General features: G+C 45.9%; 2 protein-coding genes across 2 annotated transcripts; one reads left to right on the forward strand and one right to left on the reverse strand.

The window, feature by feature from the left end:
* Positions 1-4,812: 4,812 nt before the first annotated feature.
* Positions 4,813-11,156, forward strand: LOC124137756 (perlucin-like protein). The gene is made up of 5 exons (XM_046504195.2): positions 4,813-4,953; positions 5,378-5,442; positions 7,725-7,947; positions 8,951-9,103; positions 11,021-11,156. Exons 1-5 carry the CDS (start codon positions 4,896-4,898, stop codon positions 11,065-11,067), a joined length of 546 nt encoding a protein of 181 aa, XP_046360151.2. The 5' UTR covers positions 4,813-4,895; the 3' UTR covers positions 11,068-11,156.
* A 4,638-nt stretch (positions 11,157-15,794) lies between these two features.
* On the reverse strand, positions 15,795-17,435 carry LOC124137735. The gene has a single exon (XM_046504170.2). It carries the CDS (start codon positions 17,298-17,300, stop codon positions 16,479-16,481), a length of 822 nt encoding a protein of 273 aa, XP_046360126.2. The 5' UTR covers positions 17,301-17,435; the 3' UTR covers positions 15,795-16,478.
* Positions 17,436-19,164: the final 1,729 nt, after the last annotated feature.

Below are 19,164 nucleotides of genomic sequence, written 5' to 3' on the forward strand. Positions count from 1 at the left end.
TACACTCACTCACCCATACATTCACTCACCCATACACTCACTCACCTATACACTCACTCACCCATACACTCACTCACCTATACACTCACTCACCCACCCATACACTCACTCACCCATACACTCACTCACCCATACACTCACTCACCTATACACTCACTCACCCATACACTCAACCACCCATACACTCACTCACCCATCCAAACACTCACCCACCCATACACTTACTCACCCACCCATACACTCACCCAGCCATACATTCACTCACCTATACACTCACTCACCCACCCATACACTCACTCGCCCATACACTCACTCACCCACCCATACACTCACCCACCCGTACACTCACTCACCCATACACTCACTCACCTATACACTCACTCACCCAACCATACACTCACTCATCTATACACTCACTCACCCACCCATACACTCACTCACCCATACACTCACCCACCAATACACTCACTCACCCACCCATACACTCACCCACCCATACACTCACTCACCCATACACTCACTCACCCATACACTCACTCACCCACCCATATACTCACTCATCTATACATTCACTCACCCACCCATACACTCACTCACCCACCCAAACACTCACCCACCCAAACACTCACCCACCCATACATTCACTCACCTATACACTCACTCACCCACCCAAACACTCACCGACCCAAACACTCACCCACCCATACATTCACTCATCTATACACTCACTCAACCACCCAAACACTCACCCACCCATACACTCACTCACCTATACACTCACTCACTCACCCAAACACTCACCCACCCATACATTCACTCACCTATACACTCACTCACCCACCCAAACACTCACCCACCCATACATTCACTCACCTATACACTCACTCACCCACCCAAACACTCACCCACCCATACACTCACTCATCTATACATTCACTCACCCACCCATACACTCACCCACCCACCCAAACACTCACCCACCCAAACACTCACCCGACCATACATTCACTCACCTATACACTCACTCACCCACCCAAACACTCACCCACCCATACACTCACTCATCTATACATTCACTCACCCACCCATACATTCACTCCCCCACCCAAACACTCACCCACCCATACATCACTCACCTATACACTCACCCACCCAAACACTCACCCACCCAAACACTCACCCACCCAAACACTCACCCACCCATACATTCACTCACCTACCCAAACACTCACCCACCCAAACACTCACCCACCCAAACACTCACCCACCCATACACTCACCCACCCATACATTCACTCACCCACCCAAACACTCACCCACCCAAACATTCACCCACCCAAACACTCACTCACCCAAACACTCACTCACCCATACACTCACCCACCCAAACACTCACCCACCCAAACACTCACCCACCCATACATTCACTCACCTATACACTCACTCACTCACCCAAACACTCACCCACCCATACACTCACTCACCCACCCAAACACTCACCCACCCATACATTCACTCACCTATACACTCGCTCACCCACCCATACACTCACCCACCCATACACTCACTCACCCACCCATACACTCACTCACCCACCCAAACACTCACCCACCCATACATTCACTCACCTATACACTCACTCACCCACCCAAACATTCACCCACCCAAACACTCACCCACCCATACATTCACTCACCTATACACTCACTCACCACCCAAACACTCACCCACCCAAACACTCACCCACCCATACACTCACTCATCTATACACTCACTCAACCACCCATACACTCACTCACCCACCCAAACACTCACCCACCCATACATTCACTCACCCACCCAAACACTCACCCACCCAAACACTCATCCACCCATACATTCACTCACCTATACACTCACTAACCCACCCAAACACTCACCCACCCATACACTCACTCACCTATACACTCACTCACCCACCCAAACACTCATCCACCCATACACTCACTCACCTATACACTCACTCACCCACCCAAACACTCACCCACCCAAACACTCACCCACCCATACACTCACTCACCCACCCAAACACTCACCCACCCAAACACTCACTCACCCAAACACTCACCCACCCATACACTCACCCACCCAAACACTCACTCACCCAAACACTCACCCACCCAAACACTCACCCACCCAAACACTCACCTATACACTCACTCACTCACCCAAACACTCACCTACCCATACACTCACTCACCCACCCAAACACTCACCCACCCATACATTCACTCACCTATACACTCACTCACCCACCCATACACTCACCCACCCATATACTCACTCACCCATACACTCACTCACCTATACACTCACTCACCCACCCATACACTCACTCATCTATACACTCACTCACCCACCCATACACTCACTCACCCATACATTCACTCACCCATACACTCACTCACCTATACACTCACTCACCCATACACTCACTCACCTATACACTCACTCACCCACCCATACACTCACTCACCCATACACTCACTCACCCATACACTCACTCACCTATACACTCACTCACCCATACACTCAACCACCCATACACTCACTCACCCATCCAAACACTCACCCACCCATACACTTACTCACCCACCCATACACTCACCCAGCCATACATTCACTCACCTATACACTCACTCACCCACCCATACACTCACTCGCCCATACACTCACTCACCCACCCATACACTCACCCACCCGTACACTCACTCACCCATACACTCACTCACCTATACACTCACTCACCCAACCATACACTCACTCATCTATACACTCACTCACCCACCCATACACTCACTCACCCATACACTCACCCACCAATACACTCACTCACCCACCCATACACTCACCCACCCATACACTCACTCACCCATACACTCACTCACCCATACACTCACTCACCCACCCATATACTCACTCATCTATACATTCACTCACCCACCCATACACTCACTCACCCACCCAAACACTCACCCACCCAAACACTCACCCACCCATACATTCACTCACCTATACACTCACTCACCCACCCAAACACTCACCGACCCAAACACTCACCCACCCATACATTCACTCATCTATACACTCACTCAACCACCCAAACACTCACCCACCCATACACTCACTCACCTATACACTCACTCACTCACCCAAACACTCACCCACCCATACATTCACTCACCTATACACTCACTCACCCACCCAAACACTCACCCACCCATACATTCACTCACCCACCCATACACTCACTCACCCACCCAAACACTCACCCACCCATACACTCACTCATCTATACATTCACTCACCCACCCATACACTCACCCACCCACCCAAACACTCACCCACCCAAACACTCACCCGACCATACATTCACTCACCTATACACTCACTCACCCACCCAAACACTCACCCACCCATACACTCACTCATCTATACATTCACTCACCCACCCATACATTCACTCCCCCACCCAAACACTCACCCACCCATACATCACTCACCTATACACTCACCCACCCAAACACTCACCCACCCAAACACTCACCCACCCATACATTCACTCACCTACCCAAACACTCACCCACCCAAACACTCACCCACCCAAACACTCACCCACCCATACACTCACCCACCCATACATTCACTCACCCACCCAAACACTCACCCACCCAAACATTCACCCACCCAAACACTCACTCACCCAAACACTCACTCACCCATACACTCACCCACCCAAACACTCACCCACCCAAACACTCACCCACCCATACATTCACTCACCTATACACTCACTCACTCACCCAAACACTCACCCACCCATACACTCACTCACCCACCCAAACACTCACCCACCCATACATTCACTCACCTATACACTCGCTCACCCACCCATACACTCACCCACCCATACACTCACTCACCCACCCATACACTCACTCACCCACCCAAACACTCACCCACCCATACATTCACTCACCTATACACTCACTCACCCACCCAAACATTTACCCACCCAAACACTCACCCACCCATACATTCACTCACCTATACACTCACTCACCACCCAAACACTCACCCACCCAAACACTCACCCACCCATACACTCACTCATCTATACACTCACTCAACCACCCATACACTCACTCACCCACCCAAACACTCACCCACCCATACATTCACTCACCCACCCAAACACTCACCCACCCAAACACTCATCCACCCATACATTCACTCACCTATACACTCACTAACCCACCCAAACACTCACCCACCCATACACTCACTCACCTATACACTCACTCACCCACCCAAACACTCATCCACCCATACACTCACTCACCTATACACTCACTCACCCACCCAAACACTCACCCACCCAAACACTCACCCACCCATACACTCACTCACCCACCCAAACACTCACCCACCCAAACACTCACTCACCCAAACACTCACCCACCCATACACTCACCCACCCAAACACTCACTCACCCAAACACTCACCCACCCAAACACTCACCCACCCAAACACTCACCTATACACTCACTCACTCACCCAAACACTCACCTACCCATACACTCACTCACCCACCCAAACACTCACCCACCCATACATTCACTCACCTATACACTCACTCACTCACCCATACACTCACCCACCCATACATTCACTCACCTATACACTCACTCACACACTCACCCATACACTCACTGACCTATACTCACTCACCCATCCACTCACTCACTCACCCATCCACTCACTCACTCAGTCACTCACTCACTGTACAACCAGGGACTCCACGTGCTTTAATTCTCCACGGGGTCATGTATAAATAGCTGGGACGCCTCTCACCATGACCCGCGCGTCCTCACTAGCAACTGTTCTTGTAATAACTACCTGCCTATCCACAGGTAAGTCTTGTCAAATTGTGTTATCTCGTGTACGATTGATCATTTTTTGATGAAACGGTTGTCAAACCGATAACATATGTCTCATATAACACTAGCTTTGTAAAAAACTGCATATAACAACACGCCCCAAATTTTGCCTGTGACAACATTCGTCTAGGAGTTTCAAAGATTCAGGAAGGCGGACGACATCGTCTTAAAGAGTGTGTGTAGTTTTTATCAACAGTTTCATTGCCAGTATATCGTGTGAAACAGTAATAATATTATTACTATGTTCTCATATTGCCCCAGCCTTGTTCCCTGGGTATGCTGCGCTGGCGCTACACTGACAGCGCAGCATACCCAGGGAACCAGGCTGATATTGCCCCTGTGCCGAGTCCGGTAGTTTAGTCCCATAATTCCCTGTGTCACGTGTCTGTGTTGGCAGGAAGATGTCAGAACGGGAACCTGGACCGATGTCCGACACAACTCAACAGAGGAGCGTACTTAAAGGTGCAAATCTCTCTCCAGAGGCGGATCAGGGCCCACTTGCACAAAGCGATCTTAGCGCAACGACTGTTGTACCATAAGCCTATGTTAAAGTATGGGAGTTACGATCATCTTAGCGCTAAGATCGCTTTGTGCAAGTGGGCCCTGGTCGTGTTTGTTTGTTTGTTGTTTTAACGTCGCACTCAGTATTATTCCAGCTAAACGAGGGCGGTCTGTAAATAATTCCAGTGATTGACATCATGAGCATCGATCCACGCAATTGGGATACAATGACATGCATCAACCAAATCAGCAAGCCTGACCACCCGATCCCATTAGTCGCCTCCTACGACAAGCATAGTCGCCTTTTACGGCAAGCATGGGTTGCTTAAGACTTATTCTACCCCGGATCTTCACGGGTCGGATCTGGGAGTGATGAAAATGGGTGATTGGGAGGAGGGTGTGTGTGTACCCATCTCTCAAAGTAAAAAAAACCCAATGTGATGAGATGTTGTTGATGTTGACCACGGAGATTGTAAAATAATGTGTAAATGTAGAATACATTCATACATAATCATGATAATAATAATGGAAATGTCAATACGAAATCGAGCTCAAACGGCGAATCAGATTGCAGCAAACATTCATCAGGCTACTAGAGTAGGAGTTACCGGTCAGACAATTAGAAATCGTCTACATGTAGCTCATCTCCAAGCCCGACGGCCACGTGTTATGCCCCCGTAACCCCCCCCCCCCCCCCCCCCCCCCCCTTTTAAGTTGTCATATTGTCCACAGACGTCATTGGTGTACACAACGTCGACACTGGGGTAATCGTCGCTGGTCACCTGGCATGCTTTCAAATGAGTCCCGATTCACTTTGTACTTCCTTGATAGGCTTTGTCGTGTCTGACGTCGTCGACATGAACGTCAAGCCAATGTCAACCGCATGACCGATTTGGGGGTGGATCGGTAATGGTGAAGGGTAGTATCGCTTTGACTGAGCGAACCCCACTCCATATGGAGCGAGGAAGGGTCACTGGTCAATACATACTGACAACCGTGTGCAAGGCGTGTGGGGGGGGGGGGGGGGGGGGGGGGGGGGGCGACGTTTTGTCTTTCAGGACGACAACGCCCGTGCTCACCGTGCACGAATCATCAAAGCTCACTTCCACAGCACAAGATCCAAAGAAAGCCATGGCCAGCATTGTGCCTCGGCCGTTCCCCCCTTGAGCACGGCTGTGACATGACAGGGAGACGTGTGCACCAACGTCATAGGCCGTCGACCACGTTGGCTGAACTTGGCAAGGCGCTGCAAGAGGCGTGGGACAGACTCCTTCATATCGCCGTTGGGAGAATCATACGCAGTAAACCTCGTCGAGTGAATGAATGTTAGCGTCATAACGCACTACTGATTCGAAACGTCAACTTCAAACGTCAAATTTCCCATCTTTCCCCCTATCGTCCTTCAATATCGTTAGCGGTCATAACGCCTACGGGGCGGTGGGGAAGCCTGGTGGCTAAAGCGTTCGCTCGTTAAGCCGCAGACGCCGGGTTCGATTTCCCTCATGGGTACAATGTGTGAAGCCCATTTCTGGTGTCCCCCCGCCTTGATATTTCTGGAATATTGCTAAAAGCGGCGTAAAACCACACTTACTCACTCACTCATAACGCCTACTGTCATACTTCACCACCTTTCGTAATGTGTTCCCATTATTACCTATTACTAGAAACTAATATCTCTTACAATTTTGGAATTTAAAAAAAATAATTCCGAGTATCCCCCTTTAAATCGTATATAAAACACTGGATAGTCGAGGAGTGAGTGAGTTAATGGATAAACGAGGATAGGTTTCAGATATATAGAGAATCTCACCCGAGTGTCTTTTGATATCAAATATATCAACACGAGTTGATAAAAGTTGGAAAACTCCGAGGCTTGCCGAGGTTTTTTTCCCACTTTTATCAACGAGTGTTGATATATTTGATATCAAAAGACACGAGGGTGAGATTTTATTTATCATCCAACATCATTCTTCCAACTTTGTCAGTTTGTAGACAGTAATAAGCAGTGTCTTAAATGTAAAAAGTACTGCTAACAGCTTCAGTAGCAGAGCCATTAGTGATGTCATTTGATTGTGACGTCATGGTAACCAATGACGTCATAATGGTCTGCCAAGCATTGTGATGCAATTTCATTGCAGCGATATCTACAGTGTAGATATCGCTTGATCTCACCCAAGCGATATCTCCTGTGGGAGCCAGTTTTGGATGACAAATCATTGTTCTAGCCGTGTGTTTGTTAATAGGCGTTCCGAGACAAGTGTTACGACTTCGTCACCTACGACGACAGAACGTGGAACACGGCGAAGATGTCGTGTGAAGGTCAAGGAGGGTCCCTCGCGATCATCACTGACCAATCAACGCAAGACTTCATTCTCGCCGCCATTAAAAATGTGGGCTACACCGAGAAGGGGATGTGGATCGGCTTGACCGATTCCGAGAACGAGGGGAGTTGGAAGTGGGTCAAAGGTCAGAGTTCATTTCGATTTGTATGGTAGAAGCTACGAGGGGCGCCCCTATGCGAGACAGAGTGACAGAAACCTATGATTGTGGGTTCGAATCCCGGGTCATCCTGATTATGTTTCAATATTTGTTTACCCGTACAATTGGGTTTCACCAAAGTCGTAAACAAGTTTAGGTCTGCATCACTTCACATCAAGCTGACACGCCATGATATAATTTGTTTGTTTGTTGTTTAATGCCGATGTCACCAATATTCCAGCTATATCAGTAAATAATCGAGTCAGGGCCCCGTTCCACAAAGCGATCGTAGTGCTAAGATGATCGTAACTCCCATTCTTTAGCATAGGCTTACGACAGTCGTAGCGCTAAGATCGCTTTGTAGAACGGGCCCCACTTGACCAGACAATCCAATGATTGATATCATGAGCATCGATCCGCGCAACTGGGATACGATGACATGCATCAACCAAATCAGCGAGCCTGACCACCCGATCCCGTTAGTCGCCTCTTTCGACAAGCATATTCGCCTCTTCCCGCAAGCATATGTTGCTGGAGACCTATTATAACCCGGGGTCTTCACGTTCGCCATGTTAAAGCTGAAACACTGCTAAAAGCGGTGTTTGGCCAAACTCACTCTCTCACTTAAGGCTGGGAAAATGTTAACAGGAGAATTTGGATTCTCACTTCTAGGCACCAACTTACATCGTTTGCAAATTGATTGAACACTTTGAATTTTCTACAACAAATTGACATTCTCTGATATTCCAGAAATATTGCCAAATCACTCACTCACTCATTCTTTTCAGTCCAGCATTATCGGGAACAGAACACAAGAAAAACAGAACAGCCTCCCTATCCATAACCGCCCCCACTCCCTGGATATCTAATGGCTGGCCGCTTCCAAACCGTATATATTGTAGTTGTTGAGCGATGTGAATATATATTTTAGTCTCCGGGTATGGGGCTGATAGGATCCCTGGTTGTCATGACGCCGTGTTTGTTTCCCCAGCCAGCACAACGTCCTACAGCAACTGGGAACGCGACCATGGAGGAATACTGGGTTTTGCGGAGGATTGTGCTCTGCTTCGATCCGTCGATGGAAAATGGATAGAACTGCCATGCGGCGTTTTCTGGGACACTTACGGCTTTATTTGTGAATACGGTAGGAAGACTTTATTGTGTTTTCGCACATGAACGTTGGTGAGGTGAAATTGCGTTTAACGTCGCGTCAAAGATTATTGCACTTATATAGCGACGTGCATGCACGTGTGTGTGGCTGCTTGTACTAGTCCGGACTGATGCCGATTTATAGTGCTAGCCCACTGAGATACCATGCCGCAGTTTAACATGAATATCCCACTCAGACACATTATAGTGACTCCGAGCCGACCAGTCCTTGTTTTAGCCCCTTAATGCTGAGCGCCCGGCAGGGTAAGAAGTACCATATTTTAACGTCTTTTGGTATGACGCGACCGAGGATCGAACCCCGGACCTTCCGCTCTCTCTACCACTAACCACGGAGGCGGTCCTTCACTCATTGAATTTTTAGCATTTCGGTCGCAAGATTTCTTGGTGAATGGGGAACGTAGCTTCATTTGATGGTACAGTAAACTACGGTTATAACGAACTGAAAGGGGCCACTAATTTTAGTTCGTAATAAGCCGGGGCGGTCGGGTAGCCTAGTGGTTTAAGCGTTCGCTCGTCACGCCAAAGACCCGGGTTCGATTCCCGACATGGGTACAATGTGTGAAGCCCATTTCTGGTGTCCCCCGCCGTGATATTGCTGGAATATTGCTAAAAGCGGCGTAAAATCATACTCAGTCAGTCAGTCGTAATAAGCATATGTACAGCATATATATAACAAATGGTCGGGGCCAAACAATATGTTCGTTATACCCGGCAGCTCTTTAAAAGCGTGTTCGTTATAAACGTAGTTTATTGTATATTGTAGGAAAGACTCGCGGTGTCTGATGAACGAGTGCTTAATTCTTGTCTGGGTGTGAAGCAGTTGGGTTTTACGCCACTTTAAGCAACATTTTATCAAGATTACGAGACGGGACGCCAGTAATGGGTTTCACACATTATACAAATGTTAGAAATAGAACCCAGCGCATCAGCGTGACGTACGAACTACTAGGCTACCTTCCTCCCCTTTTTAAACGGAGTATTTCAAACGAGTTACTTCCCTTACCATGTTGGAATGTACTGAAATTTATCAGCAGATACGATGGGAGGAAAACAGACTTCTCAAATTTATATGATATACCACATTTGTGAACCTTTAGGTCGGCGGAACCAGTAATCAATTGGGGCGCTGGGGTAGCCTAGTGGTTAAAGTGTTCGCTCGTCACGCCGAAGACCCGGGTTCGATTCCTCACATGGGTAGATTGTGTGAAGCCCATTTCTGGTGTCCTCCGCCGTGATATTGCTAGAATATTGTTATTAAAAGCGGCGTTAAACAATACTCACTCACCATTAATCAATTAATAATGAAATATAACCACTAGAGGAGTAGAAACGCCTGGCACAGAAAAACAGCCAGTCATCTCCACGCCATGCTTCGATTCCATTCGTCACCACTCGCCCCTTTCCGTAACCTGCAAGATGACTCGTCCCCCTATCGATGAATGTTATGTGCAAAAATACGACAAACCAATCAGAATGCGCGTATGATTTCAAGTTCTTGGTCAAAGAACCCCTCAGAAATATTTTTTGATTTTACATATGTCTTGCATCTAAAAATATACCCAAGACACAGTTTCATGTGATCAAACATACTGTATAAATCCACATGTCCCGATGTGCTTTAAATTGCATCTGAAATATATATAATATATGGGGAAATATATGTGAACCATTAGGCAAAGAGTTGACAATTGTTTTAGGTATGCCCGTTTGCGCTAAGACGGATCCCGGTCGCAAAAATGGCCATGTGAGGGGCACGAGTCGCTATTCGGCTTGTCCCGGAATAACACGAGTTGGTCACGAATGATTCGTACCATTACGGAACAAACCGAATGGTGATTACAGGTTACGGAAAGATGCGAGTGGTGACGAATGACTCTGCTTTGTGTTACAGATATGATGTCGACAACATCCAGTCTTCCGGTGATGCCGACAGTGTGAACCGTAATATCTAACTCCTGTTAGAGGCTATAAAAAAGTATTACTTTTGCCTCCGTGTACAGGTGATAAATAAACTTTGAAGATGAAAACATTGCCAATTATGTTGGTTGGTTGGTTGGTTGGTTGGTTTGTTGTTTAACGCCGCTCTCAGCAATATTCCAGCTATATGACGGCGATCTGTCAATAATCGAGTCTGGACCAGACAATCCAGTGATTGATATCATGAGCATCAATCCACGCATTTGGGATCGATGACATGCATCAACCAAGTCAGCGAGCCTGACCACCCGATCCCGTTAGTCGCCTTTTACGACAAGCATAGTCACCTTTTACGGCAAGCTGAAAAGCTATTCTACCAATTATGTAGCAAAGCAGTTTATTTGTCATTATTATACAGGCTACAGATTATTTACAGACCCCCGTCATAGAGCTGGAATATTGTTGAGTGCGGCAACAACAAACAAACAAACAAACAAAACAAAATGACACTGGTGTGCCTGGTCCAGACTCGACCATTTGTAAAAACTGTCGTTATATAGATACTGCTTTTGTTTCGCCACGTGATGGTATTTAAATCCCTTAAATCCCTTAAATATAAGATCCAATCTTTTGCTACGTGCCAAAATGCACGTGCGCACGAGAAGAGCACGTGCTATAGTGGTTTCCCGCGTGAGCTCGGACCTTGATGTGACAATCTCTGTGCCAGATGAAACCCGATAGCTTTGATACATGTACTCTGAAACAGTACCAGGGCAAATTTGCTGACATTTCTCTGGGAGAGCTTTGACAATGTATCAAAGCAAATAGATATTTTTTTACCATAATTTTAAGAGCGGAATGGGAAGCTAGTTTTAGTAAACGTGATATAAATAAGTAAGTTGAGGATGGGTTCCTAGGTTTTCTGAGTGTTTGTTTATTTGTTTGTTGTTTAACGCCGCACTCCCTTATAGACTGTTCCAGAATTGCTAAATCGATGTAAAATGAACGGCTCGAATCAAACTTTCCGGGACCGTCTTGTTTGTTTGTTTGTTGTTCAACGCCGCACTCAGCAATATTCCAGCTATATACGACGGCGGTCTGTAAATAATCGAGTCTGCACCAGACATTCCAGTGATTGATATCATGAGCATCGATTCACGCAATTGGGATACGATGACATGCATCAACCAAATCAGCGAGCCTGACCACTCGATCCCGTTAGTCGCCTCTTTCGACAAGCATAGTCGCCTCTTCCGCAAGCATGGGTTGCTGGTGACCTATTAGAGTTGCGTCCTCTGGGCACGCCAGAAACCTATGATTGTGGGTTCGAATCCCGGTTCGCCCCGATTATGTTTCTAGGTTTGTCAGCACCATACCCGTGCTCGTGGGTTTCACCGAAGTGGTAAACGTCTGAGACCTGCATCACTTCGGGCTTTCCTCCCACATTAAGCTGACACCCCGTGATGTAACTGGAATACTGTCGCGCGTTAAACCCAACTCACTCACTCACTCACCTACATTGAGGCCCACCGGTCATCAGTATAGCAGGACTTACTATGCTCCACACAGGCTGCTGGGACCTACTCAGAACCCCGATAGACAAAACCCGATAGACAGAACCCCGATAGACAAAACCCCGATAGACAGAACCCCGATAGACAGAATCCTGATTGTCAGAACCCCGATAGACAGAACCCCGATAGACAAAACCCGATCGACAGAACCCCGATAGACAAAACCCCGATAGACAGAACCCTGACTGTCAGAACCCCGATATACAAAACCCCGATTTACAAAACCCCGATAGACAGAACCCCGATAGACAGAACCCTGATTGTCAGAACCATGATTGTCAGAACCACGATAGACAGAACCCCGATAGACAAAACCCGATAGACAGAACCCTGACTGTCAGAACCCCGATATACAAAACCCCGATATACAAAACCCCGATAGACAGAACCATGGTTGTCAGAACCCCGATAGACAGAACCCCGATAGACAAAACCCGATCGACAGAACCCTCACTGTCAGAACCCCGATAGACAGAACCCTGATTGTCAGAACCCCGATAGACAGAACCCCGATAGACAGAACCCCGATTGTCAGAACCCCGATAGACAGAACCCCGATAGACAGAACCCCGATAGACAAAACCCCGATAGACAGAACCCTGATTGTCAGAACCCCGATAGACAGAACCTCGTTTAGACAAAACCCCGATAGACAATATCTCGACAGACAAGACCCCGATAGACAAAACCCCGATAGACGGAACCCGATAGACATTTTGATAAACAAAAATATACGTTTGAATAAAAACTTGGCCAGAGTGGGATCTCACAATACACACTATCTGGGGTCACGGGTGGCCCCCCAGTCGTCTGGGAGGCCGCAATTCGCTGTGTAGAGTTGCGTCCCTTGGGCACGCCCGTCACTTATGATTGTGGGTTCGAATCCGGTTCCCCCCGATTATGTTTCTAGGTTTGTAAGCACCATACCCGTCCTCGTGGGTTTCACCAAAATGGTAAACGTCTCAGACCTGACATCACTTCGGGCTTTCCACCCACATCAAGTTGACACGCCGTAATATAACTGGAATAATGTTCAAAGCGTTTCACTCACTCAATAAAACAATATCACTCCTTTTCGTAACCTGCAAGGTCCTTCTGCTTGTCTCGTACAGACACGAGTTGTCACGAGGTCTGGCTTAACTTCATGGAGTTTCGACTCATCCGTACAACACAGGAACACACAAACACAAATCAATTGCTCAACAAAAGTGTGACAAACGCGATTTATTCTATAATTAACTAAGTACATACACTTAGCGGACCTCTCTACTGATAACAGAGTGATGCATGCAAGAAGGCACAATAGAATCAATTATAATTTTAATCAGTAAAAAATCAATATAAAACTGAATCAGAAAGTCACTATCCAATCAAACAGCGTTGTAATCATCTAACATACATTTTCATTGGTCATATCACATCTAACCTATACCTAACATGCATTAACATAGGTCATAAAACAATGGGTGTATAATACTATATAAGCCTAAAATAACAAATTATACAACATGTGGTATATTTAACCACGTATGTCAATATTTGTATATATTCAGTTCCATGTAAATAGATAAATACAAAACTTATAAATTTAAAAGTAGTATAATTCCGTAAAATGGCAACCATGCAAGGTCCAAAGAACATGAAATGGCAGAGCATCATGATATTATGTCTTGATGAAGATGTTGACCACAAACCAACGTACTAGTATATCTAGCGAGTAAAATACATCATAATTTAATAAACATGCAGTGTATCAACAGAAACTGAGAGACAAAAGAAAGAATACCCAGTTTGTTCGAAACTGTTTGAAATTAAAAGAACTGTTGTTAAATTTGATTAAACTATTCAACCATCATTCATTCCTGCAACAGTACGTAAAAAGTAATCTGTGGCTGGATAATTTGTGTGAAAACAAGTTGGTTTAAGGAAGACTTGGATAACCACGTGACCGCTACCATGTCTACAATGTTGTAAATTTGTGCCGAAACAAGCATATTTATTGATTTTCAAAGAGAAGATTTAAGACATCCAACAGTAGTTGTGTATTATGCGAAAACATGTATTCGTTTAAAAAAAAAATTAAATCAAATTATATTTAAAAAAATAAAAACCTTGTAGAATTATCCTTTGAGTGTGGACTAAGATGGAGTAGAATATTTTCATAATATCGCTAACTTAAGGTATTTTCAACTGAAAATCAAACATATGATAAAATCAACTGAGAGGTATAGTTTCTCTTGCCCCTCAGTATATTACAACCACGTCGCTGTCGCATTACTTATATGATCTATAGTATTGATAATATGATAAGAATAAAATATGGATAACATAAAAGTAGATAGCGACTTAATCAAATACTGTTGGTGCCTTAGTTGGGCTATAAACAAAATATAATATTCTTTTAATAAATTTTAAAAGATCAGTGATGTGGTAGGTGTTTGATAAAAGTAATATTACACTCTTAATAGTTGTAAACACATTTCGAGGTACCGCATGCTTTTGAAGGATATTTTATGAGAAACTAAAATAAACAAAGAATATCATTATTACAGGTTTACAATAACAGTAACATTGGAAATGACCAATAACAATTTACTCTTCAATATCTATATCATTATCAAAGCACCAAAATCCTGATTTACACTTGATCCAAGGGAATATGATTTTCATAATATTAAAAACATGCTCCAGTGATATTTTTGCAGCAATGACATGACATGTTGATAATTGCGATATCAAAGAACGAAAGAAACAGTGAGCACATTTGCTAACCAGTGTCATTATAGGGTGAAACAATATTCAAAAGAATTGAAAAAAAGATAGTTGGAAATTTCACAGCAATAAACACTGTAATAATAACAAATTAAAGGCAAGATAATGAAGAAATATGAGAACATGGTCATTCTAAAACGTAAGATGTTTTATAATCTGTCAAAAAAAAGTATAATAGGACGCTCAAATAACTTTATAGAGGTATACTTAGAAATACTAAAAAGACGAAAATCATCAGCGGAGGGTCACCTAAAACATTACAAATCGCGGGGGTGGGGGTGGGGTGAGGGGGTTACTACTAGTTTCAGTACATCTAAAAAAACCTGTGAACCCCACCCCATGCCCGTAACAACTGACCAGTCTCTAATATAGAACCTGTCATAAAAGCCGAACGCATACGTTTCTTTTCAAGGAATTGTTTCTCTAGAATATGTCAGTCAGTGTAAAACATATCCTTTTGTTGCAATGATATAAACGTCCACGATGACCACCTGTAAGGTCGGTCTGAAATGCATTGCAGTGTACGATTACGGCTTCCAACAGCGAATACACGTTCCGGGCCAAATTTGATGACGTCATCTACCAGTATATTCGGCTTCCAACAGCGAATACACGTTCCGGGCCAAATTTGATGACGTCATCTACCAGTATATTCGGCTTCCAACAGCCAATACACGTTCCGGGCCAAATTTGATGACGTCATCTACCAGTATATTCGGCTTCCAACAGCCAATACACGTCCCAGGCCAAATTTGATGACGTCAGCGTCCAGTATGATCGGCTTTCAACAGCCAATACACGTTCCAGGCCAAATCGGATGACGTCATCAGGAAGTGTCGTCTGCTCTCGGTTGACGGAAACAGATATCAGCTGAATCAGTGCTTCACAAAGTACGTTTCTTCGTCCATAAAAGTATCGTCTGCTACGTATTCCACATAAAGATGAATCGTTTCTTCAAATAATATTTCACAAGCAGCAGCTTCCCCAAAAGTAATATTTAATGTTTGTCCCTTTGATAAAGTCTCGCAAGTCCGTATTCGATAGCGTTGATTCCGTTACCATGGTGACACCAGTCGTACGTTTCTTCTAGAATGTACTCTTCCTGAAGCCGCAGCTAGTCCGAGGGGTCTTGAATGTATCCGCAATGGACAGCGCACTCCTGGACAGGGGGCAGTGGCGGACAGTGTGCGCGTTGTCCCCCGTGGCGCTACATTTCGGACATACGTACTTCCTCAAGACTGGACATATCACTTTGCCTCTGTTGTCCTTCAGAAGATGAGTCGAGTAATACTCAACTGTCTCTCCATTGCGCTGACAGAAAACGCAAACAGTAGGACGGTTGAATTTTTCGGCTGAGTCCCTCATTTTCTTCTCCACAGCGTCCATAACCAGCTTCTCCATCACACCTGTGACGGTTGACGCGGCTGCGGAGACGTCGTGACGATGTAGGGAGCTTCGAAGATCAGCAGCAGACGATAAGACGTCCTCTCGATCATAATCAGGAGCAGGGAAGGTTCGATCTTCAACTTCTAGACACGGGCTTGGGTTCAAACGCTGTTCGGAGTTCGTTGGCGACGTTGGCACGGATTGGCTTTGCTTCTGAGGTAGAATCGGTCGGGAGAACTCGGGGATGTTCGGAAGGCAGAAGCTGAAGCTTGACTCGCTGTCCCGACTGGCGCAAGTGTCGTCACTGACGTCGGTCTCAATAGACGACAGGGATGTTTTCCGGGGACGGTCCTTGACCACTGATGTTGGTTGCACAACCGATCGTTCGGCTCCAATTTGCACGGGTGACCCTTCACGATGGAACTTGAATGGGTCTCCGCGACCGGGGTTAGTTTCCGTTTCTTCGGAGAAAAGAAGACCTGAAAATCCAAGGTAGTCTTTGAAAGGGGAATAGCCTGCCATGGTTGTGTGGACAAGAAATCGTGAATGCAGTAATACCGAGGAAAACAGCTGACACGAGTGAAATTAACATCCCTTGTAGTAATGGTAGTATTTTAGGCGAACCCATTTCAGCACTGGCAAGGGTGGTCAGGTTGTTTCATTTTTTACAATGAAGCATATTGTTGGTGAGTATTTGTTATTATATCACACAACCATGGCCACACAGCTCTTATATATACTTATCAAGTACGTACACCTGTAGATAATCGCAAAATGTTATGATATAGATAGTCCCCACATAGCTGTACTCCCTAAGGATACAAATGTAGAGATCCTGCCAACCAACCTCCCACCTCTCCCACCTTCAATTTATGACCGGCCAATCAGGTGACACTTGCCCGGGCGAACGTGCGGATCGTGAGGGGGGAGGGGGGTGAAAAGGGGCAGGTATGTGTGTGGGGTGGGGGTGGGTTGCGTGGTGGTTGGGGGGAGGGTGGGGGGTGGGGGGAGGCTGAAACAGGCACCGTCACTGAAGATCCGATGTCCTCAACGTCGGTTTACAAGCCATGGCACATGCAATTTGCGAAGGGGTGGGGTGGGGGGGGGGGGGGGGGGGGGGGGGGGGTGGGGGGTGGGGGGGTGGGGGGGGGGGAGAGAGAGAGACTGGGATTTTATCGAGAAAAAACTAAATTCTCCCCGAAAATTCTAAACAAAAATAATTATGCTTTAGGCGCTTGAAAAAAGAAGAAGTATCCTGCCACAAAAACTAAATTGTTGCAAGGTGTTTTTCTTTTTTTTAAAATATAAAAAAATATCTGGTATTGTAGCTGTCGCTGAAGAATATTTAATCTCGATACAACCCCTGAGGAACTTTGACTGTGGTAGCGCGTTGTATTTTATGATACTAATCATTATTGCTGTTATTGCACTAAATTCTCAGAATTATTCATTTCTACTAAAATGTATACACCCATTAAACTCAGGGTTAGAATAGGTCTTCAGCAACCCATGCTTGCCGTAAAAGGCGACTGTGCTTGTAAGAGGCGACTAACGGGATCGGGTGGTCAGGCTTGCTGACTTTGTTGATGCATGTCATCGTATCCCAATTGCGTGGATCGATGCTCATGATGTCAATCACTGGATTGTCTCGTCCAAACCGAAACATTTATAGATCGCCGTCATATAGCTTGAGTGCGGCGTTAAAACAACAAACAAACAAAAAGGTTACACGTATGTTGGTTGGATGGTGCGCATGGCTAAAAATGCTACAAACACAAAGGTTATTCGATGGTGATATTTGATATGAGTATTGTGGGCGGTAGCATGCATCCTACAAATGAGTGTCTCAAAACATTTTTCAGCCTTGTGTTGTTTTGTATTATTTTGGTCAAATCCAATCCTCAAGTGGACACTTTTGCACTTCAGTTTACTTGCCAGACCCGTACACGTGACCACAATGCGAGTGAGTGAGTGAGTGAGTGAGGTCTTACGTCACACGTGACCACAGTTAACCAACTGAGACTGGTGAGTGAGTGAGTGGGTGGGTAGGTGAGTGAGTGAGTGAGTGAGGTCTTACGCCACACGTGACCACCATTAACCAACTGAGACTGGTGAGTGAGTGAGTGTGTGAGTGAGTGAGGCCTTACGCCACACGTGACCACCATTAACCAACTGAGACTGGTGAGTAAGTGAGTGAGTAAGTGGGTGGGTGGGTGAGTGAGGTCTTACGCCACACGTGACCACAATTAACCGAGACTGGTGAGTGAGTGAGTGAGTGAGTGAGGTCTTACGCCACACGTGACCACAATTAACCAACTGAGACTGGTGAGTGAGTGAGTGAGTGAGGTCTTACGCCACACGTGACCACAATTAACCAACTAAGACT

This window comes from Haliotis rufescens, unplaced genomic scaffold (genome assembly GCF_023055435.1).
Source record: "Haliotis rufescens isolate VD_foot unplaced genomic scaffold, xgHalRufe1.0.p SCAF_94, whole genome shotgun sequence".
In the NCBI taxonomy this organism is placed as follows: Eukaryota; Metazoa; Mollusca; class Gastropoda; order Lepetellida; family Haliotidae; genus Haliotis; species Haliotis rufescens.